The sequence below is a fragment of the Cryptococcus neoformans genome (genome assembly GCF_000091045.1).
Source record: "Cryptococcus neoformans var. neoformans JEC21 chromosome 14 sequence".
Taxonomy (NCBI): domain Eukaryota; kingdom Fungi; phylum Basidiomycota; class Tremellomycetes; order Tremellales; family Cryptococcaceae; genus Cryptococcus; species Cryptococcus deneoformans.
In genome coordinates, this window is record NC_006683.1 from 552,061 (window position 1) to 578,056 (window position 25,996).

The 25,996-nt window shown below is 48.2% G+C and overlaps 7 protein-coding genes and 1 pseudogene across 7 annotated transcripts in view; 6 read left to right on the forward strand and 2 right to left on the reverse strand.

Annotated features, from left to right (window-relative positions):
- CNN01900 (hypothetical protein) overlaps positions 1 to 653 on the forward strand; it is a 1,328-nt gene extending 675 nt beyond the window's left edge. Inside the window, exons 2-3 of the mRNA XM_024658411.1 lie at positions 1 to 183; positions 224 to 653. The exon at positions 1 to 183 is cut by the window's left edge and continues 313 nt beyond it. Coding sequence (XP_024514081.1) covers positions 1 to 183; positions 224 to 384 — 344 coding nt within the window. The 3' untranslated portion in view covers positions 385 to 653. The remainder of the gene's footprint in view (positions 184 to 223) is intronic.
- On the reverse strand, positions 609 to 1,390 carry CNN01910 (ribosomal protein S12, putative). The gene is made up of 3 exons (XM_568667.2): positions 1,158 to 1,390; positions 769 to 1,104; positions 609 to 695 (listed from the first exon to the last, which is right to left on the reverse strand). Exons 1-3 carry the CDS (start codon positions 1,327 to 1,329, stop codon positions 673 to 675), a joined length of 531 nt encoding a protein of 176 aa, XP_568667.1. The 5' UTR covers positions 1,330 to 1,390; the 3' UTR covers positions 609 to 672.
- Positions 1,391 to 1,534: 144 nt separating this feature from the next.
- Positions 1,535 to 5,024, forward strand: CNN01920 (hypothetical protein). Its single transcript, XM_568670.2, has 7 exons — positions 1,535 to 1,625; positions 1,677 to 1,923; positions 1,987 to 2,218; positions 2,275 to 2,459; positions 2,515 to 3,264; positions 3,323 to 4,303; positions 4,367 to 5,024. Exons 1-7 carry the CDS (start codon positions 1,558 to 1,560, stop codon positions 4,901 to 4,903), a joined length of 3,000 nt encoding a protein of 999 aa, XP_568670.1. The 5' UTR covers positions 1,535 to 1,557; the 3' UTR covers positions 4,904 to 5,024.
- Positions 5,025 to 5,479: 455 nt separating this feature from the next.
- Positions 5,480 to 9,357, reverse strand: CNN01930 (expressed protein). Its single transcript, XM_024658412.1, has 7 exons — positions 7,924 to 9,357; positions 7,662 to 7,871; positions 7,407 to 7,609; positions 6,979 to 7,344; positions 6,614 to 6,922; positions 5,977 to 6,559; positions 5,480 to 5,921 (listed from the first exon to the last, which is right to left on the reverse strand). The coding sequence occupies exons 1-7, from the start codon at positions 9,290 to 9,292 to the stop codon at positions 5,695 to 5,697; spliced, it is 3,267 nt and encodes a 1,088-aa protein (XP_024514083.1). The 5' UTR covers positions 9,293 to 9,357; the 3' UTR covers positions 5,480 to 5,694.
- Positions 9,358 to 9,614: 257 nt separating this feature from the next.
- CNN01940 (conserved hypothetical protein) lies at positions 9,615 to 12,075 on the forward strand. Its single transcript, XM_568675.2, has 8 exons — positions 9,615 to 9,706; positions 9,760 to 10,057; positions 10,469 to 10,509; positions 10,558 to 10,718; positions 10,769 to 11,023; positions 11,077 to 11,251; positions 11,310 to 11,623; positions 11,685 to 12,075. The coding sequence occupies exons 1-8, from the start codon at positions 9,670 to 9,672 to the stop codon at positions 11,844 to 11,846; spliced, it is 1,443 nt and encodes a 480-aa protein (XP_568675.1). The 5' UTR covers positions 9,615 to 9,669; the 3' UTR covers positions 11,847 to 12,075.
- Positions 12,076 to 12,613: 538 nt separating this feature from the next.
- CNN01950 (hypothetical protein) lies at positions 12,614 to 15,969 on the forward strand. Its single transcript, XM_568677.2, has 6 exons — positions 12,614 to 12,784; positions 12,862 to 13,071; positions 13,122 to 13,536; positions 13,587 to 14,820; positions 14,869 to 15,049; positions 15,099 to 15,969. Exons 1-6 carry the CDS (start codon positions 12,640 to 12,642, stop codon positions 15,713 to 15,715), a joined length of 2,802 nt encoding a protein of 933 aa, XP_568677.1. The 5' UTR covers positions 12,614 to 12,639; the 3' UTR covers positions 15,716 to 15,969.
- Positions 15,970 to 16,370: 401 nt separating this feature from the next.
- On the forward strand, positions 16,371 to 18,547 carry CNN01960 (hypothetical protein). The gene is made up of 4 exons (XM_024658413.1): positions 16,371 to 16,595; positions 16,685 to 17,130; positions 17,184 to 18,275; positions 18,316 to 18,547. The coding sequence occupies exons 1-3, from the start codon at positions 16,554 to 16,556 to the stop codon at positions 17,878 to 17,880; spliced, it is 1,185 nt and encodes a 394-aa protein (XP_024514084.1). The 5' UTR covers positions 16,371 to 16,553; the 3' UTR covers positions 17,881 to 18,275; positions 18,316 to 18,547.
- A 3,002-nt stretch (positions 18,548 to 21,549) lies between these two features.
- Positions 21,550 to 25,128, forward strand: CNN01970 (annotated as a pseudogene).
- Positions 25,129 to 25,996: the final 868 nt, after the last annotated feature.

Genomic DNA, 25,996 nt, shown 5'->3' on the forward strand with positions numbered 1-25,996 from the left:
CGGACATGAACGACGGCGTCGATGAGGAAACACGGCAAAAACTAAATCTTTTACTCGGTCTTACTTCTCCGACTCTGAAAGGACCAACCCTCCCTTCCGCACCAAAAAATCTGCCGAGTATTCACAAGTATGACCTGCCAGGGTACGACTCAACCAGAGACGAGGCTGTCGATACGTGGTGCTGTAAGTTTACGCTAGCAGAGACACCAAACTGATGAAATAGGTATATGCAATCGAGATGCGTCGCTACAGTGCTTAAGCTGTGATGGCGATCTTTATTGTGAAGAGTGCTGGAAAGAGGGACATGGTAATGGGGATGGTCAGGAGAAAGGGCATAGAGTAAAGAGGTTTGCCTGGGGTGGACGGCATCCTCTGGCAACGTGATTTGCACAGTCACCAACGGGGAAACGTCATTTTCAAACCATGGCCCCTCGTATATTTTCTTTCGCCGCTGTAAGCTTTCTTTGGCCATGCCGCCAATCTGATAAATAGATGTAAGCAATCGAGATGGGTCGTTGCAATGTTTTTGCTGTGATGGTTTTTATCGTGCAGAAATCCGGGAAGAGGGTTATAATGGTCAAGACGGGTATGATGCAAAAAGGTTACTGTAACCTCTTTGATAACGCGAAACGTGAAATGAAAAAGTACATGGAGCATTATTGCAACGTCTATCTATGACTTCTTGGGCTTCTTGACTACACACTCATCAGCACAAGCCACACCAAAAAAAGAAAATAAAGAAAAAAAGAAAACAGAAGATAGACTCACCACCAAACTTGGACCTCGCAGAGATCCTTCCAGCAACACCATTCAAATCCATCGTTCCCCTCACAATCTTGTACCGCACACCAGGCAAGTCCTTGGCACCACCACCCCTCACAAGGACGACCGAGTGTTCCTGCAAGTTGTGTCCCTCACCGGGGATGTACGCAGTCGTCATCTGTCCGTTGGAAAGCTTTACTCGTGCAACTTTTCGTACAGCAGAGTTTGGTTTACGTGGCTTGGTGGTGTAGACTTTGGCGCAGACGGCCTTTTTTTGGAAACACCCGTCGAGGAGGGGGACGGAGGACTTTCGCTTGGTAGATTTTCGGGCACCTCGCATGACTGCAAATAGTATTTTAGCATCATTACGATGGTAATTTAGAGGGTAAACGCACTTTGATTGATGGTAGCTTCGCATCGGGAGCTAGAGGCGAATCCTCTTCCGAAACTCGTGGCGGGTCGGAACACGGGCATGGCGACAGGCCTGGCGAAAGCGGCCTTGGCTGGTCGCATCGCGAGCCTGGAAAAGGAGGAGGTGAGTGCGAGGAGTGGTCTTGAAGGGTTCATGGCGAGGGCCGTTTAGGTGTGTGAGATTGAAGAAACAAAAAAAGAATAGTTATTTATGTGTGCGCAGAAAGCGACGAAAGGTCGGAACGGCGTCGTTGAGATTTGTTCAGGATGAGTTTTACGTAACTGGATGTTTTTGGGCCCTCCACTTTTGGGTCGAAGATTTCTAAAGTGAGGATTAAGGCTTGTTGCTCTGCATCTACAACTTAATTTGTCAAAACAACAAAAATGGCAGAGGAAGACTTCATCCCTCTCCAAGGTTCAGCTGGGAAGAAAGAACGCAAGGAGCGTGTCAAGTACGTACATCGCATACCCATACAACCCTAGCTAACTCGACCATCTAAAAGCACAACCCTTTTCGTCTCCTCCCTCCCTTATACAGCCACCACCACCGACCTTCTCACCCACTTCTCATACATCGGTCCTGTACGACATGGTTTCGTCGCTACCGACAGAGAATCAGGCAAGTCAAAAGGTGTCGGTTACGTGACTTTTTCGTTGAAAGAGGATGCCGATCGGGCAATTCAAGAGTTGGACGGAGGTTCTTTCGGTGGCAGTAAGAGGAAGATCCAAGTGAAGTGGGCTGATGAAAGGGTGAGTGCCGTTTTTTTTTGATATGACATGTGCAAAAACTAATGGTTGGGGGAACGTTACAAGGCGTCTCTGAAAGACCGAAAAGCCGAGATCAAGGTTTCAAAACCCATCCCTGGACAGACAGACAACAAGTCGACGGACCCCAAGGCTATCCAAACTCTTGTTCTCACTGGGTTACCATCTGATATCACCAAGAATGTGCTTTGGAAGAAGATTAGAAAGGTCAATGACAAGGCCGAGTTGGTGTTCCCTGTCGAGGCTCAAGAAAACGAGGAGGAGGCTCCCAAGGATACTGGTACGTTCTTCTCTGAAACTTTTCAAACGTCTAGGAGCTAATCATATTATATAAAGCCCACATCGTTTTCCCCTCCCACGGTGATGCTCTCAAAGCTCTTCCCAAGCTTCACGGCCATACGTACAAGGGTAACATCTTGTCTTGTGTCCTCAAGAAGCGTCTTGAAAAACTTTCCGCCAAAGGAGAAGGCAAAGCTCCCAGCCACGCTGGTAGACTGATCATTAGAAATTTGTCTTGGGACGTAAGTCGCAGTACTCTTTTTATTTTCGGGAAATTACTAAAGAAGAATACTACAGACCACTATCCAAGATCTCCGAAAAGCTTTCCTCCCTTACGGTCCTATCCATTCTATCGATCTCCCTACCCTTCCCTCCAAACTCCCTCCTTCATCCGACCCTGCCAAACCGCCGCCCCCTCCGCGTGCGCGTGGCTTCGCATTTGTCTGGTTCTTGGCCCGACACGACGCTGAAAAGGCTATTGAAGGCACCAACGGTAAACCAATCAAGAAGGGTCCTGATGGTGAGGGTCGAGTGGTAGCTGTTGACTGGGCGTTGAGTAAGGAAAAGTGGCAAGAGGCGACTAAAGGAGAGGAGAAGAAGGAAGGGGAGAAGGAAAGTTCTGATTCTGGGTCCGATTCTGGATCCGAGTCTGAGTCTAATTCGGAATCTGGCGAGGGATCTGATGAAGAATCATCAGGTGATGAAGGTACTTCCGTAGTTAGCGGCTCAGAAGAAAGCAGCAACACGGATGAAAATGAAGAGGAGGAGGAGGAGGAGGAAGAAGAACCTGTCAAGCCTACCCTCCCCACTGTCGATGTCGGCAGTACCCTCTTCATCCGTAACCTCCCCTTCGAAACTACCGAACTTGAGCTTAACACCCTCTTCCGTTCTTTTGGGCCCTTGCGATATGCCAAAATTACCATTGACAAGGCAACTGGACGATCCAGGGGAACTGGCTTCGTTTGTTTCTGGAAGAATGAGCATGCCGATGAAGTTATTGAAGAGGCGCAGAGAGTCGCGATGGAAACTGGTGCCAATTCTATCCCTGTATGCTTATTTTTTCTCGCATTATCCAACAGAACTACTGCTCACACACGCACTACAGCTTGGTGGCGCAGCCCCCAAGAATCCCTTCGCCCTCCCTTCCCTCCTTACCGCTGACCCTTCCTCTTCTCTCGCTTCCCGTCTTGTCCTTCACGGGCGAACCCTCGACATCACCCGTGCCGTCACCCGAGAAACCGCCTCCCAAATGAAGGAAGACACTGAACGTCTCCGTAACGCCGCAGACAAGCGAAACACCTACCTCATGCGCGAAGGTGTCATCTTCCCTAACTCTCCAGCCGCCGAGGGTCTGCCAGAGAGCGAGATTGAAAAACGTCAGGCGAGCTTCAACTCTCGTAAAGCCTTGTTGCGAGGTAACCCTTCGCTGTACATCTCCAAAACACGTCTATCTATCCGACAGTTGCCTCTCTTCGCGACTGATAGGACGCTCAAGCGATTGGCTATCCATGCAGTCAAAGCTTTCGACAAGGAAGTTGCTGATGGTGAGCGAGAAGGTTTGGCTAGGGCAGAAGAGATGGACGGTACCATGAGTTCTGCTATTGCCGCTCGTGGCGACAAGTCAGGCGGTAAGGGTAAGGGTAAAGGAGGCAAGAAGGAGCGTGAGACAGCTGTCATCCAATCCAAGATTGTCCGCCAAACTGAAAAGCTCGATCCCGTCACAGGCCAAGGCAGGTCGAAGGGTTATGGTTTCCTTGAAATGCGTTCCCACAAGGATGCACTTAAGGTGCTTCGATGGGCGAACAATAACCCTGAAGTGGGTCCATTGATGTGGGAGTGGTGGAAGGTTGAGCTCGGAGATATGAAGGAGCGAGTGGAAAAGGCTTTGACGGATGCTAGGAAGAGGGAGGAAGAGCCACAGAAGGAAACCGCCAAGGAGAGTAAGAAGGGATTGGAAAGCGTTGAGGAGTTAGAGTCGAGGTTGAAGAAGCTTGATAGCAGATTGGAAGAAGGCGATTCAAGAAGCGGTGGTGGAATGAGAGGTGGAAAGACTCTTATCATCGAGTTCAGTATTGAGAACGTCCAGGTAAGTCACTTTTGAATATCCTTTTGCAAGTCAAGCCAGTGACTGATTCACCGTGATGTGTAGGTTGTGAAGCGCCGAGTAGAAAAGATCACCACGGCGAGAGAGAACGGGAAGCGCAAGGCGGATATAATTGCAGCTGAAGACACCGATGACGACGAATCTGCCTCTTCCAAGCCCGCTGGCCGATTTGACAAGCGCGCCAAGCGCGACGGACGTGATGGTCGTGATCGTCGCGACAGGCATGATGGTCCCGGTGGTCGTGAGGGGTTAAAAGGCAACTTTAGAGGCAAGCAAGGTCAAGATCGAGAGCAAGGCGGCAAGTTTGATAAAGACAGGCCTAGGGGAGGTCAGAATGGCCCAAGACGGGATTATAACGATCGTGGAGGTCGAAATGAACGAGGTGGTCGCAACGACCGTGGTGACAGACCTGGTCAAGTCCAGCCCCGACAACCTGGGAGGAGGGACCAAAAAAGTGTGAACCAGGTGAAGAAGGATGTCAAGACCAAGGAAGCTGGGGAGAAGAGAGGTATTGAGAAGTTCGGAAGTCAACTGGGTAGCATGATTGGGAGGAAGAGGAAGATGCGCAAGGGTGCAAAGTAGGTGGTGATTGTCCTGCCTTCGTTTTAAGTCTCTGTCCGGTTACATGCATGTGTCTATTACTGTACCGGATTTCTCTCCAGTCCATTGTTTGACACTAACCAATGGAATGAATAAATTGAATGGAAACATACGTATGTACGGCGACATCAAGTGAGATGAATGGCGTCCTGTTTTTATGCTCCTCCTTTTTCTCCTACGTACTAACAACAAAACGATGATGATACCTCACCTGCTCCCACACCGGAGGAGGTTGGATTAAATCATGCTCTTCTAGCCGGCGCTATCACTATCATCTACCATATTTTCTTCTTATCTACTTAGCTGCATTCAACTGTTCCCCAAATCTCCTTGCTAAGCTCAAACCATATGACGAGTCTTCTCCAATTCAACAGTTTTCGCTAGTGTCTTTGTTGCTCACCTATGAAGATGAAAATACAGCTTATTCTTAATTGGTTGTTTATTATTAGGTTTCCCATGCCATGGGTCAAGGGCAGATGGTCAAATCCGGCCACCGCAACCTTAGGATCTGCAAAGGAAGTCATCAAGCTATTAGGCAATCTGGTCGTGTATATTGCACAGGAAGAGAAGGTATCATCATCTTTTGTATCTACATGTCTTGTCAAAAATCGCGTTCTAATAAGATATAGATTCTTAGATGCTAGGTACAAGGTTCAGTTACACGTTTTGTGCCAGACACTAATAAATATACAGGTACAACGTTTCGTCGTCAAATTTCGGCATCCCAATATGACATTTCTTACCACTCCTTTTGAGCAACGCAGGGGTATTTTCTATCCCGCACTCCCGCCTACAATCCCTTTTTTTTCTTCCTCTTTTAATCTCTTCACCTCTTTCTGCCTCTCTTCGTACGCATCATAGGCGTAAACTACAGGCTTGGCGTTGAACACCGCGTCGGTGGTCAGTGATTCGTCAGAGGACGTATCATCATTTGCGTGACATCCTCTTGGACGAGAGTCGACTGGTTGCGGATTGAACAAGTCGTTGGGATCAAAGTCATCTATAAAACTGCAATCAGCATGGCTTAAGCGAGGGAGTAAAAATGATAAACGTACTATCTTCATCTATCACAGCCCGCCTCTTCCCCAGCGCCTTTCGACTTGGCTTGATAGGCACTCTCGGCAATTCATCACCGTCAACTTCATCCCCATTCACCACGGCAGATTGTATAGTGCCAACATTGATGGAGGCAGATTGCGACCCATTCGAATCGCCCGTCCCACTTCTCGAGGGCACTGTGTCAGCTTGTGTACTCAAACTTCCTTGGCTACCGTTCGCTCCTCCAGCCATCGTCTTGAATGGATTCGGTAACGGTCTGGGGCCTCCCATCCTTAGCTTGCTATTCGCGCCGTTATTCCCGGTATTACTAGCACCCACGTGGGAGTGGGAGTTATTGCTTCCAGTTCCTGGGCCGAGAGGTGAGCTCATATGACCTGGGGAAGCTGATACTCGTGGGATGTGTTGGAAGGTATGCTGGTCGGGCGAAGGTGTGCGAGAACGGAAGACATCTTGAGCCGAACCGCGGAAGGGGTTGTTGGATTGGGGAATTGTTGTGGGGGGAAGAGCAACACGTGGAGTTGGTGAGGGAGAACGAGAAGACGATGATTGGTTGATCGGTGTGGTAGCGAGTTGCTGTTGCTATTCGTCCCAAACGATTTAGCATAAGCCACATGACTAAGCAAAGTATCTTACGCTTCTATCCATTTTTGTCTCCTTTTTACTCCTCTCCCGGACCTCCCACAACTCCTTATCAGCCTGTGCCATCCTCTCCAATTCATCATGGTGCTTCATCACTTCCGCCAGCATCGCATGTGCCTCAAATAGTGCGGCTAGAGCCCGTTCTTCAGGAGTGGTTTCGGAATTGGCATTCGTACTGTTTGGAACGGACCCATCAAGAGTAAGGTTGGCATGTCGTTCGCGAGAATGTGAAGCTTCCGCTTGAGCCCAGTCCATTTGGTTGGTCAATGACTCATGCGCATGGAAAACCTTGCCATAGAATTCCTACAGCATTCCGTTAGAACGAGCAACGTATCGTCATACCCAAAAAATATACTCACTCTGATGACGGGTTTATGATCCAGCTCTTCTGGCCTGGTGTAAATCAACGCGTCACCCAATAACCTAGCACTTTCTCGGGCAGCTGTACATTCTTCCATCAAGCGCCTAATGTCCTCCCCGTGGCTTGGTAAATTTGCATAGCCTGGACCGCCATAGGCCGCCGGTTGCTGCTGGATGTGACGAGCAGGCGCCGAAGGAGGCGGAAGAGCTTGATGAACGTGGGATGGTGAAGAACCTTGTCGAGAGGTAGAAACGGAAGGCGGAGACTGGATTTGCAGATTTGCCATTTGGTTAGCGGGGTGTCGAGGTTGGGGAGGGGCCTCATTGGTATTAAAGATAGGATGGTCGGCTGAGAGAGGGTGCCCCTTTTTGGAAGCATGGGCATCAGCTTCCCAGTCTGCAATGCTTGATTGGGACTGTAACTTACATAATCTGATTCCTGTGGTAACTTGATCTTTTTCCAAACATCAACTAGCATCTCACAACCCTTCTCCATACCATATGAAAAGGTCAGATCGGCAATGACGTCGGTTAACAATCTGTGGGTCGAAGGTGACACTATAGGCCTTGAGGATGGGGCGAATAATATGGGTTCCAATGATTGGAAGAACTTCTTATTCGATCCGTATGCTACGTCTTTGTTAACGACTCGAGTCTGCTAGGGCGGACTGAGGCGACTTACGTCTGAACCCTTTCACGGTTACGTTACGCATCAACAAAAGCCACAGTTTAGCAGCATTCCTTCTCTCAAGTTCATTTCCATGCTTAAATTCTTTCCGTAAGGCTCGAGCGGCTTCTTTGCTAATGGAGTCTGAGCTGTCAGAATGATTGATACGATCACAGACTTCGTAAATCGCCGCCGGTGAAGGGTCTGAAGACGCAGCAAGCATCTCTGGTTATTTAATCAGCGCAACACGTCCATTTTGACATCGAGAAGGACCCACGAATAGCAGAAGTCACATCGTTCACCTGCGTTGCTGTATGGTCCTTCCTTCCAAAGTCCAAACCTGGCAATCTACTCCTAGGTTCTTCCTCAAACTGTGCCAGGTGTCCGTGCGCTGAAGTGGAACGAGATTCCGAATCATGCCATGCCTCTATACTCCCTCGGGACTCATCAATTGATGGTCTCCAATCCCCTTGCGGAGTAACTTGCATTTGCCCAAGGCCTGCAGCATGTTCTCGCTCGGCCTGAGCTTTAGCCTTGGTCTTTTTATCTGATCTGATACCCATTCCCCAAAAGCGCTTCTTTTCCTTGAGTTCTGGCTGGTGTTGATGTTCTTCCCTCCGGTTCGGTATTGTAGGCGCCTCGTTATTGAGGCCTACGGCAATGTTTTCAATGGGTGAAAAAGCGTTCGGTTGATTCTCAACAGCGGAAGGACCTAGATGTGAGTAGTGATTGGGAGCAGGAGTGGAGATGCCTGGAGTATATGGCTTAGGCAAGGGAAAGGTCGGAAGATCAGGCAGATCGACAGGTGAAGCATATGCGTTTGAAAGAGGCGATCGGGTAGCTTTTGTGGGCTTTGAGGAGTAGTTTTGGTCGTTCCGTGGTGTGACAGCGACTGCACTTGCAGGAGAAGAATAACCTCTTTCTCTCCCACTTTTGATAGTGGCCTCATCCTTATTGACGGATGTCGCAGAGTTGTGAATGTTCGACTGCGAATACCGCATGTGCAAGGGATAAGGCGGCCGAGTGCTAGGCGGTGTAGGGGGTCGGGCGCCAGGCGGGAGAAAAACGGTGGGATGCGTTGATCCGCTTGTAAGAGAGGAGTTTGAGTTGGTTGGTGATTGTGAGAAGGAGGCATTGAGGACAAGAAGAGGTGGGGCGTACGTCTCATAGCCGCTATTTTGATTCTGAGCTGGTACACCTTGCCATCCATCCGGTAAAGGAGATGATTGGTATCCCTTCGAGAGCCTTTGGGTCGGTTGGAGCGGTGGGTGCAGTGCTGATTGAGATGGCACTCTCCGTCTTGTTTCCTCTGCTTGAGCCTCTTCCTGCATCTGTTGGATCTCAAGGAGGCTCGGCGCTGTAGCAGACTTGTCTTTCCTCTTTGTAGAGCCTTGTGGTGGTACCGCGTCTGCTCCTACTTCTGCTGGAAATGGAGTGACCTCTGAGTGGTGGTGAAGACTGAACCCCCACTTGTGCTCATAACCTGAGCTGTTGTCATTGCTATCTCCGCCTCCAAAGAGAGTGGTGATACTTCTTGCGCCTTGATGATGTGGGGTTGACCTTCCTGAAGGTGGAGTCGTGGACGGTTGCTGTGGCGGCGGAAGCGGGTCTATTGGAGACTTTGTTGACCTGAATAAGCGCTTCATTGTGCTTGAGCGGTGGAAGTCAGTTATCAGGTCCTTTTCGCCATCCAGGATGTATTTGACGCCATGTAGACCGCGATGCACAACAACAGCAGCACCGCCGCAGACGGCCTACTCAGGCCCAGCCTTATAACGTAATTATTACGTAACTGACGTCTCACAAGGGGGCTCACTGCCGCTCACAACCCGCAAGCCTCATTCAATCACTCAATTTTTTATCATTCATCAGCACGAGCGGATTGGCGGCCAACACCGCTTTCGGATTGAAAAAGATTACGTAATGGATTGGCAGCAAGCTTCCACCGTAGTCCTGGGAACAAAATGGCTGTCGGCTTTCTTGTTTCTTCTCTCCCCATCTTCAACCTAAATACTTTACAAAAATGACCGAAGACATTTACAAGGACGATCTCTACGGCGGTGGGTTCTGACTGCATTCCTCTACGTCGTGAGTCATGAACTAACAGCGACAGATCTCGACCTCGAGGATTTGGATGCTTCTCAACTTGAGGAGCTTGTCGAGCCTCCTGAGCTGGATACTGCACCAACCTCGACTCCTGCTGCATCCAACGCTGCTGCGGCCCCTTCTCAACCCGCAATCACCGCATCATCGTCAACTTCCGCCCCCGTTGAACCCGGATCACAACAATACGACCATCAACCATCTTATGACGCCGCCACGCCTTATCAGCAAGGCCAACAGGACAACAACTTTGGCCAGCAGCAAGACGGACAGGATAGAATCAAGCCCAGTGATATGCCTGATGAGGGGTTAGTAGATATTCTGTTCACCTTTTCTACATTATCATTCGTCGTGGAGTGTGCTGGATGAAAGGAGGCCGCGCAGGTTTTTGTCGCGGCGGAAAAGCGCTTGTAGGATCCTTTAAAAGGCTCTTCAATCTTAGGATTTACCAGCATCAGCTAGGCCGTAGAATTAGGCCATAGGTCACAATAGGACTGTAAAACCCGTACCAGTAACGTACCCCTTTAGCCTTGTCTTACTTTTCCTTTTCCCTGTCTATAGCCTTAGATGAGCTGAACTAATCTGTACACAACATACATTACCCATACCTTTCGATAACCCACATATCGTCTATTTACTGGATGCCATGCACCCCCTCTCGACCCGTCGCCCTTCACCTTTTTTTTTTGCCTGAACGTACTATGTTTTTAACCGTACAGGAAGATGTTCATTGGCGGTCTCAACTGGGAAACCACTGAAGGTCAGTTGCGACCACTGTCCTTTCCCCCTAAAACTGACATTGCGACAGCGGGTCTTTCTGAATACATGGGGCAGTTTGGTGAAATTGATGCTTGCACCATTATGCGTGATCCTTCCGGTCGTTCAAGAGGTTTTGCATTTTTGACTTATAGAGACCCCGCCAGTGTCACCAAAGTGATGGCGCAGACTCATCATCTCGACGGTAAGCAAGTGAGTACTTCCTTCCAACTCACTTGAATATCTACCAACGGTGCATACAGATCGATCCCAAACGCGCCATCCCCCGCGCCGAGCATGAGCGTACCGCCAAAGTCTTTGTTGGCGGTCTCGCTCCGTCCGTCACAGGTGAATCCCTCAAATCTTTCCTCTGTCAATTTGGTCAGGTGATGGATGCTACTGTTATGTTCGATAAGGAGACTGGCAGATCTAAGGGGTTTGCATTTGCTACGTTCCAGGATGAAGAGTCTGTAGGCAGAGCGATGGCTGCTAGCGGTGTTGAGCTTGAGGGCAAGCAGGTTAGTCATACTGTATTTCTACGCCAGATCCGTTGGTTAAGCAGAAAATGTAGATTGAGATCAAGAAAGCTCAGCCAAGAGGTACTGCTCAGGGATCCAAATTTGGAGGTAACATGAATCCCCGCTTTAACCAAGGCACGGGATTCAGTGGTGGTATGGGTAGTTTCGGCGGTGGCTTCGACCCCAGTTCGGTGGCGATGATGTATCAGAACATGATGAAAACCGGAGGTAAGGGGAAGACCCTTTTTGACATATCCCAGCCACTGACATTGATAAAAATCCTCAGGCAATATGATGGGCGGCTTCGACCCTAGCGCCATGGCAATGATGTACCAAAATATGATGAAATCCATGGGCAACGCTCCTGCCATTAATCCCAGTCTTGCTATGCGCAACAATGCTGGCGGGACCACTGCCGGTGCTGCTGCAGGGGGTGCTATGCCGATGGGCATGGGTATGGGTGCCATGGGGGGTATGGGGGGTATGGGAGGCATGGGCGGTATGGGCGGTATGGGGATGGGTGGTATGGGAATGGGCGGAATGGGTATGGGCGGAATGGGCGGAATGGGTGGAATGGGTATGGGAGGCGGGATGAACCGCGTGAGTCTTTACTTACTCTGTGCGGCTACTTACAAACATACTGATGGCCGTAACTTCCTAGATGGGCAACACTCGACAAATTCCCAACGCTCCCCGCGGCCCTGCGGCGATGCGCGGACCAGGACAACAGCCCATGGGCGGCGCTGGAAATGCTCCCCAAGGTGGTGGACCCGGAGCGCAGAGATATTCGACGCAAGGGAACGCGAGGGCAAGACCATATTAAGATTGCGGATAGTTTAAGGAGAGGCCCACAGCCCGCATTGATCAAAGAAATGGAGACAGTAGGGGTGTTGTAGGCTTTTAAGCAAAATGCACCGATGTGTATGTTTCTCAGATTACGTCGTATCCTCGCATCTCATTGAGTAAATGGTCATATTAACGATAGTTTGAGTGACGTGTGAGTGATATACTTGTCTTTTATCGATCACTCTATCTGCTGTATGATGTACGACCAATTTACTTTCTTTTCGGAGTAAACATTTACTACAGTACTCGTACACTCTATTTTTCTTCTTTCCCTTTATCTTTTTCCCTGACACTTAATAACATACTTTTTAATCTACTGACCGACGTTTCATTTCCACCTAACTTCCATCTTCCGCATGCAAGCAGTCCCCTATTATATTTCTTCAGCAAAAGGGACATTTTGACCGATAATTGCCTCCTCCAACCTTTCAAATCTGCTTGCCCCACCGCTTCATTCCTTCGTCCGTCCTCTCTTCCACCAGAGCCCCGTTTGAAACTACTATACAGGAGGGCTTGTATGTATATACATACATATTGATGAAACATAAGAAGTAGGGTTGCGGCGATCACCACCAAAACAATAATTAAATAATAATGCGGCGAGGAAAAACTACAAATAAATAATAAAAAAGCATGGTGTCGGAATTAGCGCTATTTCCCGAGCATTACGCGACGTGGCACTTGCGGACGTTGTGCATCTCGCTAACTCCATCCATTTCCTACTTCCGCTATCTTCTATTGCATCCTTATTCTCTTCCACCACTGCCACAATGGCCGACCAGCTCGCCACCAAGTACACGTCCCAACTTCAACAGTTAACAGCAATATTCCCCGATTGGGATGAGCAGGATCTGCTCTTCACTTTGCAAGATGTCAAGGGAAACCTGGAGGAAGCTGCGGTGATGATCACCGAAGGTGAGTCATTGAATGAGCACGGGCAGACATAAGCGAGAGCCTTTCACATGACTCACAAATACTAACAATATAAACAGGCCGCGCTCAACAATTTACGACAGCCAGCAGTAAGAAGAAGGCCGCCAAGCCAAAGGACAAGGCGCTTTCCAGTAGAAATGCGGACACTGGGGGATGGGGCGACGCCGGAAGCTTTGACTCTGGTTTTGACAACAAGAGCACAAGGGGTGGAAGGGGAGCTCGAGGCGGACGAGGTGGTAGCAGGGGTGGCCGAGGTGGACGAGGTGGAGGTATGTGTATTTGGTTCGTCTTTATCACCCAACTAACGATGGGTTGATAGAACCCTCTCGCGGTGGCCGTGGTGGCCGAGGCGGCTCCCGAGCTGATCGAGGCGGCTTCTCCGGCTCAAACGAAGCTTGGGGAGCTTCTACTTCCAACGAAGCTAGTCAGGGTTGGGGCGAGTCAGTTACTACCACCGAAGGATGGGGTGAGAGTGCTCCTGCCACCCTGGCTGCTACACAAGGAGATGGAGGATGGGGAGTCGAATCAGAGCAACCAGATGCCCCCGCGGAGAGCAATGGCGATGATTTTGCCGGTTCCGGTGGATGGGGTGACGCCCCTGCGCCCAAGGAAATTGAAAAGGCTGCTAAGCAAGGCGGCAACGCATGGCAGCCCGAAATCGAAAGGCCTGTGCCTGTTGCCCAGCCTTCCGCACCCGTCGCTAAGCCTAAGCTAACTTGGGCTCAAATCGCAAAGTACGTCTTTTCATCATGATATGACGTGTCTTGTTCCTAACAATATTCAGACCTGCCGAGAAACCTAAGCCCGTTCCTGCCCCCGCTCCTGCCTCCGCTTCTGCCTCCGCTCCTGCTGTTGAGCCTGCTCATGCTGCCGATGACAACGCCGGTGGCTGGGGTGACGAGCCTGAACAGATCACTTCCGATGAGCCCATTGCCCAGGAATCACCAGAAGTCCCTGCCGATGCCCTTGAAGAAACTGCCGTTGAAGCTGTTGAGTCTTTCGGTGACGTCCCTGCACAAGAGGAAGTTGACGTCGAGGCCGAAGCTGTCGTTGGGTCTATCGAAACTCCTGTTGAGCCCGAACAAGCGCAAGAGCTTCATCCGCAAAAGACTGCGCCTCAATCTACAGAGCAAGACAGTTGGGAAACTGACCCTGCCATTGCTGGTTCTGGAAGCGAGCAAGCTGCCGCGGCTGCTCCAGAGCCTGCCACTACTTATCAGGGTCCCCCTGGTTTTAGTTCTGTCACTGCTAAGGCTGCTCCAGGTGTTCAGACCGGTCCCCGATCCAATTCTCGCGCTGCTCAGAGGTACAAGGAGGCTGAAGGACAGGGTGTCGTCCTTCCCGCTAGTGTCGGCGGTTTGACTGGTGTCGAGATGCAGTTTGGTAGTTTGAGCTTTGGTGGATTGCAAGGAGACGGGGTGGACTCTCCTGTGCCCGAGCCTAAGCAAAAGTCTCCTGTCCAGGCCGCTCCTGCTCCTGCTCAACCCCAGGCTCAAGCTTCTCTTCAACATCAGGCTCAAGCCCAGGCTTCCCCTATTGCTCCTACTCAACCCTCTGTCACCGCTCTATCTCAACCTCCTTCCTCTACTCCTTCTCAACCTCCTGTTCCTTCAGCTCCTCTCTACCAACAGCAGCCCGCCCAGCCACCTGCTTTCTCCGCCGCCGCTCCTCACCAGACACTTCAACAACAGATGCATGCTTACCAATACCTCCAACAACAACAAGCTCCGGCTCAATCCCAAACTCCCGAACATGGCTTGCAACAGTCTCAGAACCAGTTCTATCGCGGACACGACTTTTACAGCCCCATTGGTTCGCAGGGTGAGCAACCTCAAGGTCAGCAGCCCCAACAGCAGCCTCAGCAACAACAAGCGCAGATCGGTCAGGCGAATCAACAACCTACCAATAGCCCATACGAGCCTTTCGGGGCGTTCGGCCAGCAGTCCCGATTCTTGGGTCAACAGGCGCAGAGTAACCAACAGGTGCACGCCACAGACCCTTATGTTGCGGCCCAGAGAGTGAGCAACATATGTTTCTCGTTTGAGGTGATGCTAACAAGGTTATAGTCTTACGATTCTTACAATGCCTCCGGCTACCCCCGACCCCCTGTCGAGGAACCCAAACCTGCGGCCACCCCCTCCCACCCCACCGCCCCGGGGCAGTTGCCACATCAGCAGAGCGGGTTCTACTCTGGTATGGGCAACATGGGTTATTACCAGCAAGGTCCTTACAACCCTTATTACCAGTGTAAGTATTGGCGACGCCTGCATTGGACCCGACTGATACAATGTTGCAGACGGCCAAGCCCCTCAAGCCGGTTTCCAGCAGTACTACCCTCGAAATCTCTATGGTCAACCAGCTCCTCAGGCTGCCCCTGCACCTATCCCCGCCGCTAAGCCCCAGCCCACTCAATCTCCTTACGGTGCTCCTCCTTCATACCCTGCTTTCAACAATGAGGAGTCCTTTGGCAGTTTGGGCAGGTATGACTCCAAACCAGCTCAGCCCGCCGGCCAACCCCCTGCTCAAGGACAGAGCGCCATTGGTGGTACCTACGGCTCCCAGGGTCTTCACGGCTTTTTAGGAATGAACAACGCCCAAACTGGCAGTGCTCGGCCTCAAGCCTCCAACGCCTCTGAAGACTTCAAGGTTGCCTCCTCTGGCTCCAACGCCACCACTTCCAACCCCAACGCTACCGCGACCTCTGGTGCCGCTGGTGGTGGTGGTGCTGGCGTGGCCCAAGCGCAGCGGGCGCCTAACCAACCCACCGCCGTTCAGGCTCAACAGCAAGGCCAGCAGGGCCAGCAACAACAAGGTTTTGGAAGCTATCCTTACGGTGGAGGCTACGGTGGTCAGGACTGGGGACAGTACGGTGGTCACTATGGATCTAGGAACTATTCTCACTGGCAGCAGTAAGCCCTTGAGGACTGGTCCTGCAGGGCGTCTGATAGAAAGAAGAGTTTATAAACGAGGGCAGATGAAAGGAGTGACGATAGGAATGGAAAGATGGGAATGAAAAGATGGAAGCTGTGCAAAAATTACTCATGGAAGAGAAGTCTGGAGAGATCAGATAAGAGGACGGCTCAGGCGTTTTGGCCTGGGTAGTTTTTACAAAACAAAATAGTTGACAAGTGCAAGTTGATTAAAAATGATTATCTCTTTTCCCTCTACTGAATTTACTTCTGCATTTTTTCCACTCTGCGCATATAGATCTGCCCCTGCAGGGGATTGATAATAGAACTCAAAGTTAATGATTAACTGAATGATTGATGCCATGTTGAGGCTTATCACTTGCGATGATTGACATGCTTTGGGGCAACCAACCAACCAGCCAGCATAACATAAGGATTTCAGGATCGAAAGAAGCCATACATCGTCGACCACCATACTAACACACCCCTTAGTAAAATGTCTATATTTGAGAGAAGACTGCAGATTTTTACATTCATCATCTTACGTCGGTCGTTGGCTAATTAATAAATGTTTCAAATGAAATTACGTAATTATTCGTGTTCCCGCCCGCGGCATGTTTGTATCGTCTTCGTTCATGGTGTCCGATGTGGTGATTCCCCCTTCTTATACTTTTCCAGTCGCTCAATGCTCAACATGTTCACATGGCCTGCAAGTTCTCAATCGGCGTTTAATCCACGATCTATATAATTCTAGTTTATAAGCGCACACGTTCATCCTCGGCAGTAGTGATCGACTACCCATCACATATCAACACTCGGGCGTCTTCTTCGCCTCCGACGCCATGGAGCAAAATATGATGAAACAGCGATCAGCCGACATGGTGGTATGTGTCACCATCCTCTTCCTCGCCCATATTTGCGCAATATGTGCTGTTAGAATATATGGCTCATTTGGCATATCCTAACGTCTCAGCATTGTGTGGCGTTCTATTTTACAGCATCGATTCCGCCTCAAGAGTCAACAACTTATATTACCTATGTTTTATCGACCTCGTCACCGGCGCAATGTGCCGTGTTCACCAGAATTCAAGCATCGATACGCTCGCTTGCCCATCTTCATCATTTCCAGATTCGTAAGGCATCATTCAACAAGCTCATTTGTGACATTTCATCCAGCCATTCTCAACCAGCACTCTTGGGAATTCCTTCTCAGAACATCCTCAATGTAACAGAAAGGCGTGCCCGACTGTCTATGTTCATTTCTGCATGGTGTAGCAAGGAGAAGTTGGAGCTTTTCCCCTTCTTTCGCGGGCTGTATGGTGTCTTATATATCCAAAGTCAGAGCTCCAGGATGGGGGTAGATAATGGAGAACATCGAGTTGTGTGGGAATTCGATGATGCAGTATTTCTGGAGTCAGGGTATGTTATCTATTAAATCTTGTGCATTGGGCTTGAGATTGACATACAATTAGTGGTACTGATTTCATGTGTGATGCCATTCTCATCCTCAAGAATGTTCTGAATTTTGAAATTCACACAATCTACAACAGCATTGAAGATCAAGATATCTACACACCTATCTTTGTCCAGTGGTTGCCTCGAATTACTCACCCATCACAACCCTCAGCATCCTTTTCACATCCACCTGACATGTCTAATAGAAAAGGAGCACCTTTGCCTTCCCTGAGTGGCTTGTGCAATCATTCCTCACCTTCAGTGGATAACCAGTTTTTGTCTGAAGATTTCCTTGCCCCTGAAGTGATTAAATCAAATTGTCAACATGTATTCATTGTCACTGCTGGTATATATACTGTAAATGATGGAGAACTTGCAATGCTGGAAGACAACCTCAATAAACCACATTACTGGAGATGGGAATTCCCTTCTGATATTGACAATCAGGAGATACTAGACCTTATGTCTTTGTTCCCCAGGGTTATCTCTCAAAAGCCAAAGCCTCACTTTGTTCAGCTAGATCTGGAAGCAATTGTTGATCAACAATATCTTGGGCATCCACCAAGCATCAGCTGCCATGCAACCTCACAAGGCATATCTATCTTTGGAACAGGGAGAATATGGGTTGGATTGAACAAAAGAAATGCAGGATGGAAGGGATCTTGGTGGTTTAGGTTCAAACTCTGGTGGTACTGCTTGTTTGGGTGGATCTAGTAACTGGCAGTCACCCTCTTTTATTTACCTATCCCTATGCCTTTCATCCACAAGCATTGTTGCTGCAGTGAAGAAGACACAAACAGATGACTGTCACTTGGATATATGCAAATGATGGAAGTTGAGATAGTCAATCAGCAGGACCATAAGTCAATATCAATAACCAACAACTTTCTCCTTCAAAACACCACCACACCATCCATTGGTCATTCATTGTTCTTTGGGATCTAAGCACATTAATACAGTTTAAGGGTAAAGGAGCTGCTATGAACTGTTCCAATTGGTGGTGTTGTAAATCACATCAGAGTAGAAAAAAAAAGCAATGCTGTTTCTTGGGTTTATCAAAACAAGAGGAAGAAAGGATCTGGAGATAGGTACTCAAGCATCCATACAAAGTATGTTTATTTACTTCAACAATATGCTAATATATATTAGTCCTTAGGTCATGTGATCTGTCATGAGCCTGCACAAAGAAGAAGAGATAAGAGATCATAGGAGGGAGTTACGTAATAGGAAGGCAAGATCCGATTCAGATAAGAAGGTCCAGCTGGACCTCCAGTTGGACCTCCGAGAAAAGAACTGGACCTCCAGCTGGACCTCCAGCTGGACCTCGAGCTGGACCTCGAAGGATATAAATAGATTTCTGTAGAAGTATATAAAGGGGAGCTTTGTCCTCGATATTGATCTTCTTCCCCTCGAAGATCAATATTTCATAAGTTACTTTGCAAAAGGTCCTCGAGCTCCCAGTGCTCACTCTCGTCTTACCTTGCACCACCTTCAACATAAACTTACTCCACTAGTATATAAGCTTGCCTGATCTTCCCAAGCGAATATACCTCTGCCCTATGCCATACGCCAATAGACAAGTGTCAAGAGGTATATCATACATATATCTCATTGCTTAGTTAAACTACGGCTTTCTATCTCGTCTCCAAGGCCGGACCTTGTTGGGGATGAGTCATAACACGATCCAACCATAGCTATGTTACATCATGGCATGATGCCCTGCTGTCATTGCAGAGGTGTTTTTAGCTCCACATGTGCTGCAAACCCAGGTCAGCAGTCCCCTGTCGTCATAAAGTGACTTGGGAAAAAGTTAGAAGGATAGCATGATGTCACTCTAGATTACAAGCAATGGGAGAGATATCATAGCAAATAGAAGTGACTTAAAAGATATCAGATCAATCAAGTTGTTGAGAGCTTCATTAAGACATCCCAGGTAGTAGGTACCAGGACTAGTGCTGGGGTGATGGAGATCAACAATGGAAGACTTCTTAGTGTGTAAGAGCACTTTGGCAGGCATCATATGCTGGTTGTTGGCCACCATCACTTCATGTGTGTTACAATTCATCCCCAACAAGGTCCGGCCTTCTTGGAGACGAGATGGAAAGCCATAGTTTAACTAAATGATGAGATATGTATGATATACCTCTTGACACTTGTCTATTGGCGTATGGTATAGGGCAGAGGTATATTTGCTTGGGAAGATCAGGCAAGCTTATATACTAGTGGAGTAAGTTTATGTCGAAGGTGGTGCAAGGTAAGACGAGAGTGAGCACTGGGAGCTCGAGGACCTTTCGCAAAGTAACTTATGAAATATTGATTTTCGAGGGGAAGAAGATCAAGATCTAGGACAGAGCTCCCCTTTATATACTTCTACAGAAATCTATTTATATCCTTTGAGGTCCAGCTGGACCTTCTTATCTGAATGGGATCTTGCCTTCCTATTATGTAACTCCCTCCTATGATATCTTATCTCTTCTTCTTTGTGCAGGCTCGTGACATGAGGTGTCACTACCCTTGGGACACAACAAAAGAACAAAAAAAACCACAAAACAAAGAACAAAAGAGTCCACTTTTATCCATACCTGGTACCTTTTTCTGTCATCTACATGGTTGACTGAACAACCTCCACCCAACTAGTCCACCCTGATCGATTGTCAGCCTACCATTTAGGATCAAAACAAGCCACAACATGGCTTAATTGAGCACTTTTCTGGGCTTATTTTTTGGGTTTTAAAATAAGCCATTTGCTGAATTATTATAAGCCATTTTCAGCATTATTTGTATTGGAAGCATGGGTTATTCTAATTCTTATTGCAGCTTGTTTTAAGCCATTTTCAGCTTTATTTTTATCCATGCGATGGGTTGTTCTGACCCTTTTAGCAGCTTGTTTTAACCCATTTTCAGCCTTATTTTTATCCATGCGATGGGTTGTTCTGATCCTTTTAGCAGCTTGTTTTAACCCATTTTCAGCATTATTTTTACCCATGAGATGGGTTATTCTGATCCTTTTAGCAGCTTCTTTTCATCCATATAACAGCTGCATTTAAGCCATTTTCAGTATTGTTTTTATCTGAGAAATGGGTTGTTCTGATCCCTTTAGCAGCTTGAAATGAGCCTGTAGCTAACCCTTGGTTTGGTTGGTCGAATTACATGCATCTAATCGTAAAAATACAAAAAATAGAATCATTAAAGTACAATATACAAAAACACAATCGACACATCTGCTAGGAGGAAGAGCATGAGCTTCTCTTCTTCCTAGCAGTTTGGGCCTTATTTTTGAGGTACTGCATGCCCAGTGACTGTATAGGCCACTTGCTTTTGCAGTGGGCAGCACCAAAGACGTCGACGTGCTTGTCAGCGACCTTCAACAAGGTTAGCTGGCCATCCAAAACATATAAAAGAATGTCACTCACAAGACCCATGAAGAGCACATGCTCCTCATAGTCTGTGCCCTTCCATGTCTCCATGCCCACTTTATCACCAAAGGCTCAAACAGCGCTTCGGCGAACATCCTCCTAAGGAAAGCATTGGGAGCTTATCCAATGAAATATCAATTGCTACTCACTAGAATCTTCCTCCAAAGATTGTCATTCCCCCCATGCCCCAGTCCCATAACCACTCTAACCACTCTAACCACTCTAACCACTCTAAACAGTGCAGAGATTGGGGATCTGAGATGGGGTAGGAGATGTCATGGTCAAAATGGAGAGCCCCAGGGGGGGGAATACCTCTGGTGAAGAGGGAGAAGTTCGAGCAGGAGAGAAGGAGGCATTGTTGTGGAAGGAGGAGGTGGCGGGGACATCGTGGACATCAGCTGCAAGAGGCAGGAGTCAATGCATGAGCAACCTAGTCAACAACAAGGGGAATAGGAAGGAACAGAAGATGTATCATACCTGTTCTCTGGGATTGTTGATATTCCTGGGATTCGGCCAAGAGTCCATCGATCAGCTCTTGGTCACTCCAAGTCCTCCTTGGATGAGGATGGGAGGGGACATCAAGATGGGTTTGAGAGGGTCCAGGTTGCGCTGAGTGAGACTCCCCCATAGAATACAGTACAAAGCGGTTTACACCTCTTTGGCCACCACTTCTCTGCCCACCATTTGATGAAGATGCAAGAAGAGGACTGGATGGTGTTGGTGAGAAAGAGCGAGTGTTGGACCTGGTTGGGTGGGGCATTGTAGGTAGAATGACTAGAAATAGAAAGTGAGGTTGTGAAAGATTTAGTGAGATTTTGTGTTGAACTTTCTGGCATCACACTGTAAAGCCAGGACTATGGACTTATTATATAAGTTCTACATGCACTCACTGCATTATTTGCCACTCTAACTATGCTTGCTGCGCTTCTGCTCCAAAACCCCACTCTGATCTCATATGATATCATCCCTGCACTTTCCTCACCACAGCATCTCCAAGGGCTCCTTCATTGACATATCACTCGCAAACCATCCTTCAATTCAACCATTTCGACATACCCTTGAGACACTGTCTCCTCTTCAAATGTTTGATGGACGCCCTTCCTCCAGTGGTCCCATCACACACATCGTCAATCTTCCTCTCGTACTCCAAAATGGTCTTGCCCCTCTTCTCACAACACTCTATGTCACTAGGCTTGCCGGTGCCGATATTGTCCTAGGTGATGACTGGTTAGCCAAATGTCAAGCAATTCTGAACCATGCGCAATGTCGTATCCAGCTCACTCTTCCTTCCTCTTCTCCATCAATTACTTCAAGTAACGCCATTCCAATCGCGTCCCCTAGTCGCTGGGGTTCCTCTTCTTTCTCGGGTCAGCCAGCCATCTCGTCTTCCAGCAATACTCCCAACAATCACTCACCTTCCTTGGCTCTCGACCCCTCTGTCAACAACGATACCCTCCTTCGAGCTGTCTCCTTCGATTCATTCCCAGCAATTCACTTGACTTCGATGACCTCAAAACTCTCGGACCTCAGTTCTCAGAGATCATTACTCCTGAAGAATTTGCGGCCGAAACTGCTGAATTACTTGAAGTTCTACCAACACAATTCCATGATTACATCGACATCTTCTGGCCATCTTCAGGTACCAAAATGCTACTGCCTCATCATCAGTATGATATGACCATCGACTTAGTACCTGAGGCAAAACTTTCATCACCACCTCTCTATCAACTCACTGAAGATCAGCACAAGGCACTCTTGGACACCCTTGAGCGAGAAACCACTGCCAGTTGTATTTGGCCAAGCAAATCATCTTATGGTGCACCTATGTTTTTCATTCCAAAGAAAGATGGAAAGTTTCGCATGGTAGTAGACTATAGGCAAGTCAACTGTGTCACCAAACCTGATGCCTACCTTCTACCCCTGGTCAGCCAGATTATCAGCGACCTTTCAGCCAGATTATCAGTGACCTTTCAAAGGCGAAGTTCTCCACCAAGCTCAACCTTGTAGGCACATATCAACTTCTCTGCCTTAGTCCTGGGCATGAACCACTCACTGCATTTCATACTCAATATGGTATGTTCAAATCCTTGGTCATCCGAGATGGTCTTTGCAATGCTCCTGCCACCTTCCAACACTTTCTCAACAATGTCTTCTGTGACTTGCTGGGAAAAGGGGTCACCATCTATATCAACAACATTCTCATTTATGCTGCCTCTCAAGAAGAGCTACATTGACTCACCATTCAGGTCTTTGATTGAGTACACTCTGCATCCTTGTATCTCAAGGCAAGCAAATGTGAGTTCACACAAACCTCTCTTCTCTTCTTAGGTTTCCAAATCTTGCATAACAGGGTATCGTCAAACCCTGAGAAAATTAAGGCCATCAAAGAATTTCCTTGTCCTAGGTCTCTCAAAGAATCCCATTCCTTCATTGGTCTGGTCAGCTACTGTCAATGATTTGTCAAAGGCTTCTCTGAAATCACTGCTCCAATCACCTCACTCACCAAGAAGAATCAAACTTTCATCTGGGGCAATGTTCAACAATGCACCTTCAAAATCCTCAAACAACAGCTTATCTCTGCTCCAAGCCTCGCCCATTATGATCCTTCATATCCAACCATTCTCTAAACTGATACTTCCTTCTTTGGTTGGGGATTTGTCATTTCCCAAGTCAATCCGACTACTCAACTCGAACATCCAGTGGCTATTGAATCAGGTCATTTCACCAGGGCTCAACTGAACTATCCGACCAACGAAAAAGAATTCTTGGCCATCATCGAAGCTTTCGTCCGCTGTCGACACATGCTCCTGCAAGTTCACACCACCATCTTGACTGACCATCACAATCTTTCACACTGGATGAAACCTCGTCAGTTCAGTCCACATCAAGCTCAATGGGTCAAACTCCTCTCACCTTTTAGGTTCAACATCATCTACCATCCAGGCAAACAGGCTTCCATGCCTGATGCTCTCTCTCGCTGATCCGATTACCATCCAGGTAAAGGTACCACCATGGATCAAGAACACAATTTCGTCCAAGCCCTTCCCAGCTTCTTCACTTGTTCCACCGAGTCCCTCAAGTTGCTCAATACTTCCAGCCAGCCTTTCAACTCACCCAACCATTCTGTCAAGCCCCTTGCTGGTTCCGATTCTGCCCCAGCTTCCACGATTCTACATGCTCTTGTCCCCACCCTTTCAGTTGAACAAAACTTCTTCATTACTGATTCTGATATCCTTGACAGTCTCAAAGCAGACCTCGAAATTTCTCCCATCTTCCATGGCATGCTAACTATGATTTGCACAGATTGTAGTCATGCTTCATGCCATTCACCTTCAATCATTCCATCAGCTCTTATCAAGCTCTGACAAGTCTCAAGAAATCCATACTTTTGCAAGCCATCTTTCAATCCTCAAGGTTTCCTTTCCTTTGGTCACCACATTTATGTTCTCAATCACAACAATGCCTGACAGAAAATCCTCGAAGCCCACCATAGTTCCTCCCTCACCAGAGACCCAGGTATTACCAAGACCATGGAATTAATCTCGAGGGATTATGTTTGGAATGGGTTATGAAAAGATGTCGAAGCATATGTTACCAGCTGTGCTACTTGTCAGCACACCAAGGTCTCTCATCAATGAAGTCATCCTCTGCTCTGACCACTTCCTGTTCGCAAAGTTCCATGGAGACACCTCTCCATGGATTTCATCGAGCTGCTTCCAGGCTCCAGTATGTTCAACTCCATTTTGGTCGTCGCCTACTTGCTATGCCCCTACTTGATGTAGGACGAACTCGAGGTAATGTGCACCGACCTCTAACACGATTTGCCTTCTGGGTATTCGTAGGTAACTTCTTCCTTCTAATGTGGATTGTGGAATGCCTCACCAAATGGGCGATTTTTGTCCCCACTATGACATGCCTCAATGCTTCCAGCCTAGCTGACTTAGTCCTTTCCCACATTCATTCTGCCTCAACACAGTCTTCCCGAAAGTATCATCTCTGACTGCAGTACCAAGTTTGTATCAAAATTCTGGCAACTTGTGACCGACAGGTTAGGTATCAAGCTCAACCTCTCTACTGCCTATCACCCTCAAACAGACAGTCAAACCAAGCGAGTTGTCAGGGGTGTCATGTAGGTCAGCATAGCTGCCCGGCACTCAACTCGGATGATGTAGAACTCGACAAATGAAAATGAAGGGTTCATGCCTAGCAGAGCCTGATGGAAGAATTGCCAGGCTGACAGAACAGAAGCTGGACTTAGAGGAAGGAATAGCCAGGGCCTGAAGGAGCAGGAGCTGGACTAAGGGCTGACTGAAGCGACTTAAAAGAAAAGAATGCTCAGAGGCAAGGTAGTGAGAAAGGACAACAGTATTGATTTTCTAAGGACTATGAAAACTATGAAAGACTATCTTCTTATATACCTTTCTTTCCTTCTGCTTACTCATCTCTCTCAGGATAAAGATGTTGCTAACTCATGGTGGGAATGGGGCTGTCGGACTGGAGGGGATGAAGAACTCTGACCAAGTGTCAAGGAAGAAGAGGTGTCACGATGTTATGTAAGAATCGCACTCTGCGGCGTCTTTAACTGGGCAACGGGATATTATTCCACCTTGTCCCCGAAGTAACCAAACAAACCTCCACCTCAGACGACCGCGATTTATCGCCCGATTCTTGCAAAATCAACCGAGGCATCTTTCGGCTTGCCTCTTCTTTCGTTTCACCTGGTCAGCACTCTCCTCTTCTTCCCCAACACTTGGTCAGTGTTCATTTCCCCCCGGTCCGACAGCTCCGTCCCCGCCATGAGTTAGCGATAACTTTCTCCCGAGAGAGATGAGTAAGCAGAAGGAAGGAAAGGTATATAAGAAGATAGCTTTTCGTAGTTTTCATAGTCCCCAGAAAATCAATACTGTTGTCCTTTCTCACTACCTTGCCTCTGAGCATTCTTTCCTTTTAAGTCGCTTCAGTCAGCCCTTAGTCCAGCTCCTGCTCCTTCAGGCCCTGGCTATTCCTCCCTCTAAGTCCAGCTTCTGTTCCGTCAGCCTTGCAATTCTTCCGTCCGGCTCTGCTAGGCGTGAATCCTTCACTTTCATTCGTCGAGTTCTACATCATCCGAGTTGAGCGCCGGGCAGCTATGCTGACTGACGTGACGCCCGTGACAAGAGGAAGATGCTGATCAGATGAAAAGAAGGAAGGGGCAAGTGTAAGACTCCCAGCAAGCTGGTAGAGCCCTTACATGGTCAGTTTGTTGATTGTGACCATGTGCTGGTTTATTTTTATTTTCTTCATTTTTTTGCCTTTTGCTTCCATCTTGCATGTGCTCCCAATGCCAATCCTTGCATGTGACTTCCAGCCACAACCAAGTTATTCGCATGGCACCCACATGGTCTCAGCCATGTGCATCGAGATTTTTCCCCATG

What these genes read in the sequence shown, in the direction of transcription:
- CNN01910 (XM_568667.2), bottom strand. Translation starts at nt 1,329, where the DNA reads ATGAACCCTTCAAGACCACTCCTCGCACTCACCTCCTCCTTTTCCAGG. An exon ending in CGAAGCTACCATCAATCAAA is followed by an intron (nt 1,105 to 1,157) that starts GTGCGTTTACCC and finishes TACTATTTGCAG; the next exon opens with TCATGCGAGGTGCCCGAAAA. An exon ending in TGCGAGGTCCAAGTTTGGTG is followed by an intron (nt 696 to 768) that starts GTGAGTCTATCT and finishes ATGAGTGTGTAG; the next exon opens with TCAAGAAGCCCAAGAAGTCA.
- CNN01920 (XM_568670.2), top strand. Translation starts at nt 1,558, where the DNA reads ATGGCAGAGGAAGACTTCATCCCTCTCCAAGGTTCAGCTGGGAAGAAA. An exon ending in CTGGTGCCAATTCTATCCCT is followed by an intron (nt 3,265 to 3,322) that starts GTATGCTTATTT and finishes CACGCACTACAG; the next exon opens with CTTGGTGGCGCAGCCCCCAA. An exon ending in TCAGTATTGAGAACGTCCAG is followed by an intron (nt 4,304 to 4,366) that starts GTAAGTCACTTT and finishes CGTGATGTGTAG; the next exon opens with GTTGTGAAGCGCCGAGTAGA.
- CNN01930 (XM_024658412.1), bottom strand. Translation starts at nt 9,292, where the DNA reads ATGAAGCGCTTATTCAGGTCAACAAAGTCTCCAATAGACCCGCTTCCG. An exon ending in AGACAAAAATGGATAGAAGC is followed by an intron (nt 6,560 to 6,613) that starts GTAAGATACTTT and finishes TGGGACGAATAG; the next exon opens with CAACAGCAACTCGCTACCAC. An exon ending in GGCTGTGATAGATGAAGATA is followed by an intron (nt 5,922 to 5,976) that starts GTACGTTTATCA and finishes GCAGTTTTATAG; the next exon opens with ATGACTTTGATCCCAACGAC.
- CNN01940 (XM_568675.2), top strand. Translation starts at nt 9,670, where the DNA reads ATGACCGAAGACATTTACAAGGACGATCTCTACGGCG. An exon ending in AGTGATATGCCTGATGAGGG is followed by an intron (nt 10,058 to 10,468) that starts GTTAGTAGATAT and finishes TTAACCGTACAG; the next exon opens with GAAGATGTTCATTGGCGGTC. An exon ending in TTGAGCTTGAGGGCAAGCAG is followed by an intron (nt 11,024 to 11,076) that starts GTTAGTCATACT and finishes CAGAAAATGTAG; the next exon opens with ATTGAGATCAAGAAAGCTCA.
- CNN01950 (XM_568677.2), top strand. Translation starts at nt 12,640, where the DNA reads ATGGCCGACCAGCTCGCCACCAAGTACACGTCCCAACTTCAACAGTTA. An exon ending in CTTATGTTGCGGCCCAGAGA is followed by an intron (nt 14,821 to 14,868) that starts GTGAGCAACATA and finishes ACAAGGTTATAG; the next exon opens with TCTTACGATTCTTACAATGC. An exon ending in TTACAACCCTTATTACCAGT is followed by an intron (nt 15,050 to 15,098) that starts GTAAGTATTGGC and finishes ACAATGTTGCAG; the next exon opens with ACGGCCAAGCCCCTCAAGCC.
- CNN01960 (XM_024658413.1), top strand. Translation starts at nt 16,554, where the DNA reads ATGGAGCAAAATATGATGAAACAGCGATCAGCCGACATGGTG. An exon ending in AGCGATCAGCCGACATGGTG is followed by an intron (nt 16,596 to 16,684) that starts GTATGTGTCACC and finishes CTAACGTCTCAG; the next exon opens with CATTGTGTGGCGTTCTATTT. An exon ending in GCAGTATTTCTGGAGTCAGG is followed by an intron (nt 17,131 to 17,183) that starts GTATGTTATCTA and finishes ACATACAATTAG; the next exon opens with TGGTACTGATTTCATGTGTG.